The sequence below is a fragment of the Sebastes fasciatus genome, chromosome 13 (genome assembly GCF_043250625.1).
Source record: "Sebastes fasciatus isolate fSebFas1 chromosome 13, fSebFas1.pri, whole genome shotgun sequence".
In the NCBI taxonomy this organism is placed as follows: Eukaryota; Metazoa; Chordata; class Actinopteri; order Perciformes; family Sebastidae; genus Sebastes; species Sebastes fasciatus.
In genome coordinates this window covers 28933674-28951122 of record NC_133807.1, presented here as the reverse complement: position 1 = coordinate 28951122, position 17449 = coordinate 28933674, and the positions used below count along the sequence as shown (strand labels likewise).

Genomic DNA, 17449 nt, shown 5'->3' with positions numbered 1-17449 from the left:
TGACTCACCTTTCACTCTGGCCTCAATTCCTGACTTGAATGGAAATGCTATAACCTCTTTAGTGGAGTGATATGTACTGCTAAGGAAAAAGGAAATGACAAGGCGAGGAAATACGATTTAGTTATCTTCCAGTGAGCTGCTATCAGCTAGAAGTGCTGCGAGGAAACATTAAGTCTGTTACGGGACGCCTCACTCCCGACAGTAATAATATGTGAACCGTGCTATATGGCGTTCATTTGTCGGGTGGGACTCATGAAGGGAGGCGATCCATCAAAAAGGCAATAAAAGCAATCAACTAATTAGACACGAATCTCAGACCATAAATCCCTGCCTGGCCATATCCAATTGGTTACAGGCGTTTTTAATGGCTTGTTTGACTGATCACTTTGGTCAGTCTGACATCAACCTAACAGAGTTTAATAGCCTTTAAACACAAGAAAAAAAAGAAAAAAAACATGTTCATGGAGCTAATGTTTCAGTTAAGAGTACCACCAGTCTAGAGCAGGTTTGGAGGTCCTAGTAAAGAAGGAGACGCTGCAGTCGGGGATTTGTCACCGTTCACGGACACAGAGAGGAAATCAGTCAGGGATGGCGTGCAGGCCATTTTCTCCACCCTGCGCAGGCTGGGGGTCAGCCACTCAACGCCCTCAGGGGTCATCTCGGGGGTGGGGGTGTGGACCACGGTGCTCTGGGGGGTGGGGGAAACCACCTGGATGGACACATCCGAGTCGCCGGGCTGGGGGCTTCCTGGAAGGTCTGTCATGGCAGAGCCCACTGGAGACAAACAAGAACTGCATCCTTAATATGAACAGGTTCATCGTTGTTGCAAGCAGACCGGGATGTTCATCACGACAACAATAAGCTTTATTTTTGAGAATATTTACATTGTGCTGCTCTCCACTGAGGCAACAGTTGCCTTAAATCCTGAAACAAATCTCCTGATAAAAAAATCAAAAGCTCAAAGAATTGTCAGACAGATCCTCAAATGATTTACCAAAAAGGCTTTTTTGTGTCAGGTTTCATAAACTTTACTTTTGCACAACTTTCGCCCATTTTTATCTGTAAAGCATAAACATATCTACGTTGGCCGACAAGGGCAAACGCGTTATAATGACACAAAACATTTCCATCAGGAGAAAACGTGCTGCAGCTTCACAAACAATGCCAATTCACAAACACATACGAAAATCCAAAACAAATATGGGAATGTGTTGCAAATGAAAAAGCGACGCAAAGTCAAAAACACACAAACCCCCAAAACAAATTGAACAAAAAGCTATGTATATCCAGTCAACACGAGGGAAGTTCTCCCGGCCTCTAGGCGGAGCGCTAAGTGGAACAACTTGATTTTTTCCCCCGACCAGGGTCACAACCGTCACGCTGTCGTCACAGCTTGCTAACTCCTAATGACCTAAGGACCTAATGATTTAAAATAAGGGCTATTAGAGTGTTCATACTGTTAAGTTGATTCACCTCAAAAAAAATTATCCGCTGAGTTACAGACGTCTCTTTCCCAATGTAATGTCTTTTTGGGTCCAATGGCATCACGTGACGGACACGGAAGTTGTAGTACCGTCGTTTGGCCACTACGAAAATTGGCATCAACGACCGGTGCTCATCCCGGGGGCTTGGATGCCAGACGTTTCTGTTGATATAATTGTTTTGGTTTGATTTGATTTTCATATGTATTTTTGAATTGGCATCGTTTCTGCAGCGAGTTTCTCCTGATGGGAATGTTTTGGGCCGTTGTAGCACGTTTGCCCTTGTCGGCCACCGTACATTTGTGTTTTTGGTAAGTACATTATGCTGGTGTTTGAAGACCTAAAACGATTAGTTTCTGAAAAATAAAAGTTGTGCCTTTTCCCAATCATAATTGACAGAAACTATATTTTAATAAGGCCTGGGTGGAAACCTGTTTAACAAACCGTGATTCAGCCAGTTACTGACACTTTCTCACTGTGACAGCTGCAAGGCTATTGTGGTGGCCTTTTGTTATCTGCCAGTAAAAGGCAATGGCTTTGACATTATGGAAGTGACGCTGTGATGAATACATTTGGCCTTTTATAACACAACACGAGACACAGTGATGATGCTAGTGAGAGTTGTTTTGCTTCATTTACAAGCTAATGACTGTAACTGTGGTTTTAAGTGTGGTTTTGAGAACTCTTTGAGGTGCGTCGATACCATCTGTAGCATCAAAATCTGCACCGACGCAGCTATTCAGCAGGCTTTTAATCATCTAAAAATAATTGTCTCTGTTTCAGATGACTCATACTTTTAATAATGTGCCATTTATAAACATGGTTTTGGATGGTCCTTTTTAATAAATGAAGATGATAATAAAAATGCAGTGTAATTTGTGCCAGACTGGGATACAATTACCTGCAATTGACACATTTATATAACGGTTTGATTTTATGCTGTAGGGCGGCGCAGGAATGAGTCCTAAAACCTGGAAATGAGTTGTCATTTTAGGACTTCATGTTCCCTCATCTGGAAGTCAATGGGTTTTTAGTTAGATGCCTGAAATAAGGTCTGTGGTTAACACAAGCGTGAAGTCATGCGACCGTGGTGTAGTTTGTTTATAGCCGTAACGTTAGATTTTTACTTCTGGCAACTGCATGTTGTGTTCATTTGTGGAGATTATTTTACGGAACAAAGCTTGCAAGTATCATAAACGTGTGTTTGCCACAGAGCTTATTTTCTGCTATAATCCGAAACCAAATGGAAAAATCCCATTGGCTTTTTGTCGAGGGAACCAGGGAGATGCTAACTTCCTGGTTGGCCTACAAAAATACGTCATCCCTGCAGAACTCTATACTATTGACAACAACATGAATTGCCATATTGATAGAAGTTACTACTACTATTACTATTAGGAGGAAAAGATGTTTTCTGAGGCCAGATAACTATTCTGTTTTACCAGCGCTTGGACTGACGGTACACATGTCAGGCTGCAGTCAAGGACAGCCATGTGGTGATTCACGAGCTGCTGAGAGCTGCACCTGCCCAATGAGCCGTGACCTCTCGACCCCGAGGTATCATCGTGTGTCTGCTCTCTGGGTTACTTTGCTCTTTCCCTCTTTTGTTTTCCTCTCCGTCTCCGATTGATTCTGATGTCAGGCTGTGAAATGGCAGAGGAGGTATCGCATGCTGGTTTCCTCGGGTCAAATGAGACGAGTGCAGCTGTTGCTGGATCGACTTAAAGAGCTTGTGTACAGTAGGGAGGGGGCTTCCCTAAATAATCTCACTCGCCCTCTCTCTGCCACAGCCTCCACCCCCAAACATGGGTCATTTATCTGTCAGTGCTGAGGGGGATTAGGGGGGGGGGGGAGCGCTTGCTTCATTACCTCCAAAAGAACAACAGACAAACAAAGTGCAACTTCAGCACCAATCCCTGCCTGCCTCTAGCTCACACACGTCTGGTTCTCTCTCCATCTCATCCATTTTTAGATTTGGTCAGAAAATGGCTTCCATTCAGGACAGTCTGGACAGACTCTGTACACACACACACACACACACACACACACACACACACACACACACACACACACACACACACACACACACACACACACACACACACACACACACACACACACACACACACACACACACACACACACACACACACACACACACACACACATCCCCAGGCCCCCCTGCTAAAATGTCAGGTCAGCAGTAGTGGTGCAGCAGCAGCAGTAGCAGCAGCTAGCAGCAGCACAGCGTGGCTGTGGCACCCCAGCGGAAGAATGTTCCGTCGACCCGCCGCGGCTGCAGCGAGCGCCTTTGTTGTGAGGAATGTGTCGGCGTGGAAGAAACCTGTGTTTACGGTGGCGTCATTGTTTGTGGGCGACAAAAACAGACATGCTACGATGCCCAACGGTAGTGTGCGAGTTGGAGTGTGTGTGTTTGTAAAAAACTATTTGTATTTGTGTTTATTTTCTTCCTTTTTTTTTTCCAAATTTGCTTTTCGTCACAGTCTTTTCATGTACCCTCTGGTAACCCCTAGAATAATAGGGGGTACTCGCTGGGCGTTAATCACTTGTACAGTGTACCACTGTGTGTGTGTGTGTGTGTTCAAGGTCAAAGTTCTTTCACTCTCATTGAGCTCTAATGCCAGTCAGTAACATTGGACATGGGCCTGCATTCCCAGCTGCTCTGCTCTGTCCTTCATGTGTGCACACACACTACATACACAGTAAGTACATACACATACAGGCCTCGACACACTTTATCACTTTATACTCTTCTCCGTCTCCCTCCCTCTTCGCTCTGTGTCTCTTCTCTGTCTTCACATGTATCCCCAGCCTCCATCCTCTGCTCTATCTCTGTCACTCAGACACACCCTGAGCCCTGCAGACATTTTCTTTCTCTCCTTCACTTTCAATCTTCCGTCTCTGTCTCTGCCCTCATTCTCTCTCTGTGTCACGGCTCTCCTCATCTCTCTGCTTTAACTTCAAAGCCGTGTTGGGATGAATACTGTATCTCTGCAGTTTATATGGGAGTAATTGTGTGTGTGCGAGCGTGATACTGTACTATGCACAGGCTGACATATATTGGTGTGTATAGTACTGTATGGGTTGGTGTACTGTAGCCTGTTTTTGTGAATGTGTGCTGGCGTCCTGCCTGCCTATCAGCAGCTGCTGTCACACACCACATGAGAAAATTCAAGATCAATGGTATTGTGTTGCCAGCGAGCCTGAGGCCTGGCATTTAGTGATACCATGTGAGTGTGTGTGTGTGTGTGTGTGTGTGTGTGTGTGTGTGTGTGTGTGTGCGCTCTCACCTCGGCTCTCTTGTTGGGCCCAGAACTGCTCGACAGTTTTGCCGATGTCGCGGTTCTCTCTAAGGTCTTTCTGCCACAGACGTAGCTCCTGCACATCTGGGCGCGCCCTGACCTACAACATACACACCCAGCAGAACATGCAAACAGCATCAATAGCTTAATTAAGTCACAACCTAATCAGTGCTAGTAAGCAACCAGTGTAGTTGCCAATATGTTTGTTTAATTAATATATCATTCTCTTTTACTTGTATGGTGGTTAAACAGTGAAAGTGGCTCATTTACTGTGTTTGGATCACAGACTGTATATAAGAAGTGGATGTAGTCAATGTGGCATCACTTATTGGTTTGCGGACGGCCGTTTTAAGGCCTCAAGTTCGTCATTTTGGCTATTTGCAACCAGAAGTGACACAAGAGGGGGGGTGGAGCTAATGGTGCCTCCAAATGAAACTTGTGAGCTCGTGTTTACAACATTGGTAGAAAATGTACTAAATGAACATCATGCTGTATTGAAGAAGACTTGAAACTAGCGATTGAGACCATAAACTCATGTTTACAATGTTTACTGAGGTAATAAATCAAGTGAGAAGTAGGCTCATTTTCTCATAGACTTCTATACAATCAGACTTCTTCCTGCAACCAGAGGAGTCGCCCCCTGCTGGCTGTTAGAAAGAATGCAGGTTTAAGGCACTTCAGCATTGGCTTCAGTTCTCAGACCCAGGAAGAAGCCCACTAGTAGACTCCATAAGTCATGTCACATCTGTCCAGCTGACTATGCTTATGCTCTACCTTCATCACTTGTGTAAATAACATATTTGTGCTCATATTACGTAGAAAATTGACAATATTTTTACTGTGTGCTAACAACAACAAGGTGAAACAACTTTACAAACCAGTAGATAAACAAGCCATTAGATGCTCCATCATCTAAACCATCACTGTTGTAAGTAATGAAGCGTGTTAACATGTATAGCTGAGTGTGTTTGTGCATCTGTGCCCACATAGGTGAGTAAATGGGTCAAATTCTGCTGCAGATTCGTGTCAATAAGCCGTCTCTGATGCTTTTGTTCTTGCAGGAAACCCCTGTAGTTGTTGTGTGTGTGCGCTGCCTACTTTCCTGAGAGATTATTAAACAGTCTTGCTGTTTTAGATGAATAGAAAATGTCCCTGAAGAGCTAAGTCTCATTTCCTTTCTTTATCTCCTCCTTCTCTTCTTACTACTACGACTACCCTCCCACTAACTCGGCCTCCTTCTCCTTCCTCTTCCTCCGCCCTTCTCTTCTCCTTCAGGTGTGCCTCTATATCTCTCACACCAACACCTTATTCTCCCCTCATTCTCCAGCACATCGACGTTTCATCTCTACTCTGTATTCTCTCCCACCTCTCCTCTCTCCAATCTTGTTTTCCTCTTACTCCTCCCTCTCCGTTCGACTGCTTGAATGACGACAATAGTGTTGCCATTAGCAGTGGGCATGAAAGTGGGCCTGTTATATAAGCCTGGCGATGGGTTGAGGAATGGGTAAGACTAGCAGGGCCTCCAATAGTTAATTCACCGGGTGTCACAGCGCTGCAACAGCCTCTCCACTGATGGGAGCGAACCATAGAAATGGAAATGAGGGGTGAGGGTCAGGAGGGGTGGAGGAGGAGGGGGGGAGGCTGGTAGTCTGTCGTGTTTGCTCACCGTCGCTTGTGTGTGTGTCTGTGTGGCCATTTCTACTCTGTCACTTTCCATTGGTGTCCTGCAGAAACGTTGTACCTCCAGTTCCTTTTCGATCGCCGTCAGCTACTGCTAAACGACGGGAATATCTCACGGCCGTGGGACCTCCCCGAGACAAAGCTTTACAAAGTGCCACACAAAATCAAAGTTCTTGGAAAGCTGACTTTTTGAATAAACATGCTTTCTACGGGGGGAGCCTGCCAGTTTGTGTGTGCTAGCAGGAGACAAAGAGCTGTGTGTTTTGAAGCCTGTCTGTGTGCATCAGTACAGCTGATTAGCAGCGGTGAGGTACTGTTTTGACTGAGTGCATCAAGGACTCTGTGTGTGTGAGCGTATATACATATGATTAACAACACCAAATTCTGCTTTTTCTCATCTAATCTTCCTGGTATGAATCATTAATGAAGCTTTGATAATACAGTATCGTGTTGATCGTACATGTGTCTCATTCCGTGTACGTGCATGAAGGTTGGTATCAGAGTGATTAGTTATATTGCGAGGCTGCGTGCATTCATGCGCATTATTTGACATGCAAAAGCACAACCGAAATAAAAAACACACTGAAAATAGAAAAAGAGGAACTCCATCCTCCTCCATCTCTTAAAGGCAGCAGCACAAAAAGGCCCCCCACGCTCCAGCCACACAGTGACACAAACTGCGCCCTCTTTCTCACACACACACACTTCAATCCCGCTGCACAGCCTTTTTATGAGCTGCCTTCACCCTTTTTTTTGTGCAAAGCTTGCCTGTGAGAGCGAGCTCTTCTCCTGGTCTCACACTCAGCAGCAGCAGCAGCACAATGGCTTCTTTTCGGAGGGGACTGGCTGCAGTCACATCACCAGCCGCACTGACAGGCTGCATAAAGACACGGCGACAGCAGCCGGCTCCGTCTACGCCTCGCACCCCATCCACACACCGATCCATCATGGTTTTGTTGGTGAGGCTTAACCAGCTGAGCAACCTGTGATCTGATTCGTGCCTCCGTAGACTCAGGCACTGTCCCTACTGTCCTTTGTAAGAACACTTAGAACTGAAATGCTCTCTGTGTTACATATGATATTACAGCCTGTGTTAGGCCTTTCATGCTACGACTAGTCCATCTCAGCCTGGGACAGTGTGCCCCTACAGCCCTTCTGCAGGAGGGGGAAGTGAGGACAAAGCAGAGCCACCGGCTACTGGACGTCCTGCACGCCTGTGACAAATTTTCTGCACGAGTGTCAGTGCACGTGGCCCGTCACTGACTTAACACTGGAGCTCAATTCAAACCATTCATCTATCACTGCCCTCGGATCATTCAGCTGGAATCACAGACCTACTTCTGCTGTTGACTCTACAGCCTTCTGGGTGTGTGTGTGTGTGTGTGTGTGTGTGTGTGTGTGTGTGTGTGTGTGTGTGTGTGTGTGAGAGAGAGAGAGAGTCTTTCAAACAGCTCCATTAGTTTATGTCATGTGGAATACACTCAGTACTCACAGTGTCCTACTTTCAGACAATAACTGGGCCTGCTAGGCTAAGACGACTTTCCTCAGACATGTCAGGACTGTAACAACGTTTCTATTCAAAATGACTCACCAAATGATGCTAAAAAATGATGACTTATTATTTTTTTTGTGGCCTGTTACTCTAAGAAACAAAGCATCCACTTCAGGTGAGAAAATCGACATCAGGGTTTCTGCTGGAGTAAGGAGTAATTTTTACTGACGTTATGTCACATGACATTATGGCGCTAAGTCACATGACAGTACGTCCATATATTAGGTTACATTACAAGCGTACTTGTTTTAAGCCAAACCATGATGTTTTTTCTAACATTAACTAGGTAGTTTTGTTGCCTAAACTTAAACGCCACACGTTACAATATTAGCTGCGCGTCACGATACTATGCAAAAGGAGGAGCTTCTGCCTAAGATGCAAATTATGACAAGTAGGGATGAGATGAGAAAGATAACCAACTGTTAGTTGTAGCTTTGTATTTGCCGGACAAATATGACGATATGATATGGTATCGATCTTCTCATCTAAAGACCTTTACACACCAGCAGCTTCGTTATTGTGTGATTAAAACATGTCAGTATATTTTTTTTGAACTGTTGTTTTTATAATGAGTACTTTCACACAGAACGTGAATATTATGCTGCTTCTGAGCTTTCGCACCGCGAATAAAGGCATCAACCAATCACGTTGTGCAGAACGGTTTGAGTTAGGCCTATATTTATGAAACAACCACACGGAGGCTGCGCAGTCCAAACCAAGACGGAAAACTTTAATACTTTAAGACAACGCAGACCAGATCCACTACTTCTGTCCTTATTTTTCACAATGAAATCCCTAGATAAATAATATTCGCATGTGAGTATTTCGCATTTTCATGTGGTTTATTCGTCACGCCCCCCGGTGTGTAACGGCCTTAACTCCCTGCCAGAAAGCAAATAAGTATGTTCCCAAAATGTTTAACTATTCCTTTAAAAAACATAGAATCCAATCTGACAACAGATCATGGACCGAAACAAGAAAACCAATCACAAACATCTTGTTAGACTTGGACAGGGCTACAGGGTCAACCACAGTGTGTGCACGCTTGATAGATCAGTGGAAATGATTATGATAAAAGCCTGCTTCTCTACATGACCACAAACCCTTAATACTGTCAGCCTAATTGTAATGCCTATTTATTACACAGCACACACACATCAGCTGACCAGACCTGAGAGAGCCTGAGAAGTCTTAGTGATCAGCGGACTGCGTGTGCAAGTACATACTGCATGTGTGCATTACAGTAGCAGGCATGGATGAATGGATTAGTGTCGGCACACAGTGTAAAGAAGATTATGTAATATGTTTAGACCGCAGCAGCTCTTCATAGTTGTACATGAGAGAAACAAGAGACAATCGCATTGTCCGGGTCATAGATGTGAGTTAGTGTGTGTATTATCTCTACCGCTGCTCTTCTTCACTCCTCAATATGGTTTGATGAAAGAGATTAATAATGGAGGGATAAAATCCTAAACTACAAAAATACTCCCTGCTTCCTGGACCTCAGTCTGTCTTTCTTACAAACACACACACACACACACACACACACACACCCCCTCTGCAGTCAGCGCTGCGTCAGGCAGGTTATATAACAGCATAGAGTGTAAGAGTGAGGGGGAAAGAGACGGTGTGTGGAGGAGATGAAGAGTATATTGATGAAAGTAGAGGTGTGCAATTTGGATAAAGATGTTATTATCACAGCATTAGATATCTACTGTTTATGTTACAATATTTAGTGAAGTATTCAAAAAACACACAGAAAACTCATATTCATCATTGAGTCAAATGATTTCTTACAGCAAAATCTCATAATCCGATTATACTCTCCTATAAAAATATTCTCAAGCATTTGAAGATTAGGACAGATTATGGTGAAATATAGCCTGATATTGTTCACTAAGATTTTAAATCTGTCAACAATGACATCTTGATATGAGAGTTTTGCTGGAATGGAGTTGGTTCCAGTTCCCTCATCTCAAAGTCAGTGGGTTTTTAGTTAGATACCTGAAATAAGGTCTGTGGTCTTTAACGTTTTGTTCTACGATATAAAATTCGTCTGTAAATATTAGGGCTGACCCAAATGCTTCAAAGCTTCGACTGTTGCCATGGTATTCAATTTTCAAATCAGTATATGAATGCTTTGTTTTCTAATTAAAAAAAAAAATTTATATATAAGTATGTAATATTAATGTATAAATCCCAAAATAGCCCATGCAATAAGTAATAATCCCACAACATTATTCATTATTCATATCCAACATCAATTATTATTAGTTATTCTCAGACAGATATCGCTGTTTATCGTGTGTAGAGGTGCGTGTGTATGTACAGTAGTGCGGCAGCGGCACTGAAACAGGGGAGATGGAGACAGAAGACCATGTCAGCGTGCCGCGCTGCGCTGCGCTGCTCCGCGAAGCTTCGAATACCTTCGAATATTACTCACCGAAGCTTCAAAGCCCCAAAAAACGGATTTTGGGACAGGCCTAGTAAAAACCCCACTCGTGAACTTTGAAGCCTTTACGTATCTTAAAAAAGACGGTTGCTAACAAGCGGCTAAATGAGACTACTAAACGCCATCACGCCGACTCGTCCGCCTTTACAGCCTCGTTGTGTTTATATTCGAGCTCATGTGACCGTGGTGTGGTTAGTTTATAGCTTCATGTTAGCTTTTTACTTCTGGCAATTGCATTCAAGCTTCAAAAAACATAAAAGTTGTGTTCATTCATGGAGATTATCTTGCTGAACATAACGTGTTAGTATCATAAACGTTTGATGGCCACAGAGTTTATTTTCTGCAATAATCCAAAACCCAATGGAAATATCCAATTCGCTTTTTGTCGAGGGAACCAGGGCGATTCTAACTTCCTGGTTGGCTTACAAAAAAACGTCAACGCTGCAGCATTCTATAAATGATAATATTGAATTATCACGTGCTATTTGAAGAACGCATACATTCTCACGCCAGTAGACACAAATGATGTCAGAAACTAATGACGTTTTTACATCACAAAATGACTCCTCGTCTCTGCTCTGCTGCCCACTGAGCTGTTAACTGCTGTTTTTCCCCAGCCGAGGTAACACACAACAACATCTGTCAGGCCTCAGTGCCTACCCAAAATATCTCAGCCCTGTGTACTTTGAATAAGTCATGATCTTAAGACGCAAACCCTCAACTTTGGACCCCGATTGTGCTGCGTTCACAGCCTCCTGTGTGCTTCTCAGAGGCTCCGTCTCTCTCTCCCTAGTCTTCCCTCAACCATTCCTAATCCAAAACCACTCTGCAACATCATTTCTCCTCCCTTTTGTCATCCATCCATCCATCTGAAAATGTTCCCGTCATAACCTGAGCTTCATCCTTTCCAGATATTACCCTCCCATCCTCTCACTGCTGTCTCTTTCCGGCTGTGTCTCTCTCTTCCTCTAAACCCCTCGGGGTGCTGGGCTGCAGTGCTATCAGCGGCCCTGCTGAACCTCTCTTAGTTCAGGGTAAACAAAGTGAGGAGTGACAGGCAGCCCGGCTCACTGCTGCCACCTCATGCGAGCATTTTTTATTGTTGTTACAGAAATAAAAGAGGAGGTGTTGCCCCCTGCTGGTGCACAAGTAGCCCAAACATGGATGCATGCACACACACAGATTCAGTACATCTTTTCGTGCACACGACCACAAATTCAACTCAAATGTTCAGATCATTCAAACAGAATGTAATTGCACACAACAGCACAGCTGGCATCTTCTCCTCTCAGCGGTTTGTGCAGCAACACTGAAGCTGAATCCTCCCACAAGCACCGAGGATAAGAAAAAAAATAAGCTCTTCTGTTGAGACAAACAAAAACACGACCCCTGCTTGCGAGACTGGGTTTATTTGTTTGTGAGTGTGGAGAAATTGCTGCTGTTTGCCTCTGGTAGTGTGTCTGTTTACGTCTATTTATATCAGAGTACTTCGACGCCCACACAGGAAGGAATTAAATCCCCGCATCACTGATTACATAATCGAGCCGCTGAATAAAAATTGCAGTCCCCGTGGAAGAGGGGCTTTTCAGCGGGGATGGGATTATACAACAAGATGGCACTGTGGGCCGATGCACTGCAACACGCAGGAGGGCGCCGGTTGTTTGTTAAGATAGCAGACCCACACACACAGAGAGCAGGCAGGCAGGCTCGCTGTGGTGTGTGGGGTAATTGCAAGGTTCCTTCAAGCTTTCTACGTCAAAAACCCATTATATTTTCTCCACTCTGTAACTTCTTGAATCAATCTGAGACGTTTGGGAGCTGGTAATTAGAGTTGGTCAGCCTGACAAGCCCAGCCAGGCGTAGCTAAAGTTATGTGTATGTCAAATGATAGGCTTTTCTTCCAGGCTTTTAATTTGAAATTTTCCCGATATTTTTAAACTTTAGAGTTTATTCTCCATGTTTCAAATAGGGCTGTCAAAGTTAACGTGATAATAACGCGTTAACGCAAAATTTGTTTTAACAGTTTTAAGGCTAGAGTGAAGATACTTCGAAACTAAAAACACCTGATGAATCCATCGGTACCAACCACGTCATACTAGCTCTTCGCGAAGGAAGCTAAATAACACTCCAAAGTTGCGCTAAATTTTGATGAGGAAAAACTGTCATGGACATTTTCAACCTCTGACCTCAAGATATGTGAATGTAAATGGGTTCTATGGGTACCCACGAGTCTCCCCTTTACAGACATGCCAACTTTATGATAATCACATGTAGTTTGGGGCAAGTCATAGTCAAGTCAGCACACTGACACACAGACAGCTGTTGTTGCCTGTTGGGTTTGAGTTTGCCATGTTATGATTTGAGCATATTTTTTATACTAAATGCAGTACCTGTGAGGGTTTCTGGACAATATCTGTCATTGGTTTGTGTTGTTAATTGATTTCCAATAATAAATATATACATACATTAACATAAAGCAGCATATTTGCCCACTCCCATGTTGATAAGAGTATTAAATACTTAACAAATCTCCCCTTAAGGTACATTTTGGACTAAATATTTTAATCCATTTACAGCCCTTGTTTCAAAGCTTTTAAGACCTGTGTTGAGCCAATGTAATCATTTTTCTTCCACCTCTGTTGGTCTGAATTCCCAATACATCTTTATTTTTCTTCTAGTCATATCCAGTGTACCTTGTATCCCCTCCAGAAAGCCTGGATGAGCAGAGCAGCCTGATCCTCACTCAGCAGTAGAAACAGAGGGATGGGAGGCCTGGGACTGAAGACAGAGAGAGACAAAACAGGAGGGTGTGTCAGCTCATCTGGATTAAAAACAAATGCAGCATGTATCTGTGAATGAGCATGTTTGTGTTGTCATAACTTTAATCTAGTTTTTGCATAGTTATTTTCCTTGAAATTAATGTTTGTTTTATACTTTAAACACAGCAACCTTGGAAGGTGACCATGGGACTCAAAAAGGCAAATTTGTGTCATATATCTTGACAAACAATGAATTTGCAGATAACAGCTGTAGCGTGTGTGTGTGTGTGTGTCAGGTTAGGGAGACACTCACTTCATGCTGAGCCAGTCCTTAACAAACGGGATGTCATTAAAGTTCACTGGGACTTGTTCTCGCCTGCGGGGGTTGTGGCTGAGGAAAAAGGACAAAAAAAAAAGACATGACACACAAACAAAATATTTTTGCACACAGCACTTCAATTATCACATTTGAGCTCTTACTTGTAGAGCCACTCAGTCAGGAAGTCACACGGGTTAAATGCCGTTTTTTCCCTCTGCAACACAGAAGAAAGTACATGAGTAGAAGTAAAAATATAACAATGTAGAAATACTCCATGACAAGTAAAAGTCTGACAAAATCTCACTTGAGTAAAAGTGTTACCAGTAAAATGTACTCTGTCAATATTATAAGATTATTACTACTGATGCAGTAATGTGTGCACATTTCACTGTCGTAGCTGGTCAAGGTGAAGTTCATTTAAATTACTTCAAAATGCTGCTGGGTAATTTAATATATAGCAATGTATCACATTTTATATGATCAAAACATTTTAGTAGAATTTTGTAAAATTTTCAAATCAGCAAAGTAACTAAGAACTACAGCTATGAAATAATAGTGCTGAATTAAATTTAAATTAAATTGCAATATTTACATCTGATATGTAGTGAATACTTAGAGTATATACTAGCAGTCTAGTAGTCAAGTAAAAACTAAAAACTGTACTTGTCGAGGGAACAGTGTGTAGGATTTGGTGACATCTAGTTGTGTGGTTGCAGATTGCAACCAACTGAGTACCCCTCCGCTCACGCCTCCCTTTCCAAGACTGCGTTAATGGGAGCTGCAGAGTGCAAAACAGTGGTAACGCCGTTCACCTCGCTCAGAGGCCATCCTTACTATAATAACACTACTTTAGGAGCAACGGAAGTCAGCCGGTGGCTGGCAGTACCACGGTTTTACAATCTGCGGCTCACGTAACCGCAGTTTCACAAGCGTTTCGGAGAACTACGGTGGCCTTCAGGTAAAAAGGCTCTCTCTGGAGCCGGTGTTTGGTTTGTGCTACTGTAGAAACATGGCAGAGAAACATGGTGATCTCTGTGAGGAGGACCCGATCCCTATGTAGATATGAAGGGCTCATTCTAAGCTAACAAAAACACAACGATTCTTAGTTTCAGGTTATGAATATTATATTCCATTTCTGCTAATAGATCCCCTGAAATGTTACACACTGTTCCTTTAAACACAGTAGTTGAGTAAATAATGTTAATTTTACCATATTTATCCTTTAATTTCCTGTATTAAATTAATCTGTGGTCATTTTAACCACATTGGCCGCCTGTTTATCAGAAGAAATTCAGACCTCGAAGCAGCCATGTTTCCGGGCTTCTTCCAGCAAAGCCTCCAGTCCAGGCAACAACACTGGGAACACTCTCCTCTCCATAAAACGCATGGCAGGACCTGAGAAACACACAAACATACATTTATTATACAACATATATGGACCACGATGGCAGTTGCAAAGCTCATTCAATTACATTCATGTAGTTGTGGAATTGATGTAGTTTCAGCTGTTGATGGGCGCGTCTGGCTTGAAGGAGGTTTTCCCAACACAGAGTATCCAGCGAGAGCAGGGTGGCAGAGAAGAGGGTCAAAGTCTCTCAGAGGATCATCATCCACAAACACCTGATGAGACCAACGATGAACATTTAAAGGTCCCATATAATAAAAAAGTGAGATTTTCATGTTTTTTTATTATGTTCTAGTAGAAACACAAAATACAAGTATGAACCTGAAAATGAGCACGATATGGGACCTTTAAAGGGACTGTTTGTAACTTCTTACACGTATAAATCACCCGTGTCGGTGTCCCATGCACGCCCGCATATACGCGCTCACGGGTGGCTACGCTGTTCAGACAAGACTCCAACACAAACTACACCCAAACCGAAAAGTTCTATCTAGTGAAGCCCGTCTTGCAAAACGTTGTTGGCCGCGGTCGGAGGACGCGGGGGAGACCGTAGCTTTGGTCTCCAGGGCCGGAGTCTCTGCTCCTCTGCCTTCACTCAGCTCGCTCCACCTCATGTGCATGCGCGCACACTACACACTGCAGAAGACTTCGTAGCTCTGAGAATATCTAGTGAAACATTGAGACGTTTGTGCAGAAATAACTGCTGCAGCTCCTCCAGACCAACAGAGGTTTCCCGTGTCTTGTGAAGTGACGGGGCTCTGCAACGAGAAACGTTATCGTCTCTGACCAAAACTCCGGTGTCTCCCGTGTTCCCTCTGGCCGCGGTCGGGAGGCTGAGGCAGGAAAAGCCAACACTAGGATCAGCAGTGATTCATGGAGAGACCTTCGTCTGGTCAGCTAACATTACTGCCAAGCAGCTGAAATATAGAGTGATATTGTGGTTTTAGCTGACGTCTGTCGCCTCACTGTTTTGAGCGATGCTCGTGCATGTCTATGTAGAGCGAGCACAAGCGCGAGCCCGACGCTGACTTTCGTTGACTTAACGGCCACAGGTGTCGCTGTTAACAAGCATTTCTGATTCTTACAAACAGTCCCTTTAAGATCCAAACTAATCAGACACATGAGCTGACTGATGAGCTGACTGATGAGCTGAATGATGAGCTGACCTTGGCTGTGGTGAGTCCATAGAAGACCGGTGAGTGAGTGCTGGCGCTGTACTGGGAGACCTGGGTGCTCACTGAGCTGCTGTCTGTCCACACAGCAGCACCGGGAGCACTGGGCTGCTCAGCTTCATACTCTCCAAAAACACACATGAAACAAAAATAATATTATAATTCAATTCCCTAAAAGCTTAAGTTAATACAATATCATCATCTTACCGTCACACACTTGTTGCCAAAGTGATTTTTTGGCTCCGATTGTCTTCGCCATTTCTGTCTGTTCGGTTCGCTCCGGTGGTTGCTAGGGACCAGTGGTTGCTAGGGACTCGCTCGGTTGCCAAGGAAGTAGCTGTGACTTCCGGTGTAAACAACAAGAGCAGACTAGACTAGTAGCGCTGGGAGATAAAAAGGGAGAATCTAACTAACAAACAGCTAAACAAAGGATTAACCAAAACAATGCTTAACAGATTTTCTAAACAGTTTTGTGGAATATATCGACTCACCGAAAATATAATATAATATAATTAATTTATTATATATATTAATATTATATAATAATACTATTAATTTATTATATATATTAATTATATATTATTAATGTATTATATATATTAATAATATAATATTGATTTATTATATATATTTATAATATAATTAATAATACTATTAATGTATTATATATATGCATAATATAATATAATTAATTTATTATATATATTAATAATATATTGATTTATTATATATATTAATAATACTATTAATGTATTATATATATTAATTATATAATATTATTAATGTATTATATATATTAATATTATATAATACTATTAATTTATTATATATATTAATTATATATTATTAATTTATTATATATATTATATAATACTATTAATTTATTATATATATTAATTATATAATAATATTATTAATGTATTATATATATTAATAATATTATTGATTTATTATATATATTTATAATATAATTAATAATACTATTAATGTATTTTATATATATATGAATAATATAATATAATATAATATATACATAGTCCGACTTCATAATCTTCCCTTACGTTAACTAGTGCTGCAATATTTACACGGTACCAACACTTCTTATAATCATAGTGGAACACATTAGGATAACGTTACTGGTTGAATAATATATAATAATAATAACGATAATCATAATAATAAAAGGGCTAACGTACCTGAAAGTTGAAATTCATACCAAACAAACAGCTCTTCTTTAATTCCGTTGTTCCTGTATTGGCCGCTAGAGGGAAGCAGATCACTTAAAATAAATAAACAAAAGGCTTTA

General features: G+C 42.3%; 1 protein-coding gene across 1 annotated transcript; it reads right to left on the bottom strand.

Annotated features, from left to right (window-relative positions):
* Window positions 1-472: 472 nt before the first annotated feature.
* iqck (IQ motif containing K) lies at window positions 473-16520 on the bottom strand. Its single transcript, XM_074656733.1, has 9 exons — window positions 16351-16520; window positions 16138-16268; window positions 15039-15186; window positions 14864-14961; window positions 13728-13780; window positions 13561-13638; window positions 13182-13266; window positions 4793-4904; window positions 473-774 (listed from the first exon to the last, which is right to left on the bottom strand). The coding sequence occupies exons 1-9, from the start codon at window positions 16400-16402 to the stop codon at window positions 497-499; spliced, it is 1035 nt and encodes a 344-aa protein (XP_074512834.1). The 5' UTR covers window positions 16403-16520; the 3' UTR covers window positions 473-496.
* Between the last annotated feature and the right edge of the window lie 929 nt (window positions 16521-17449).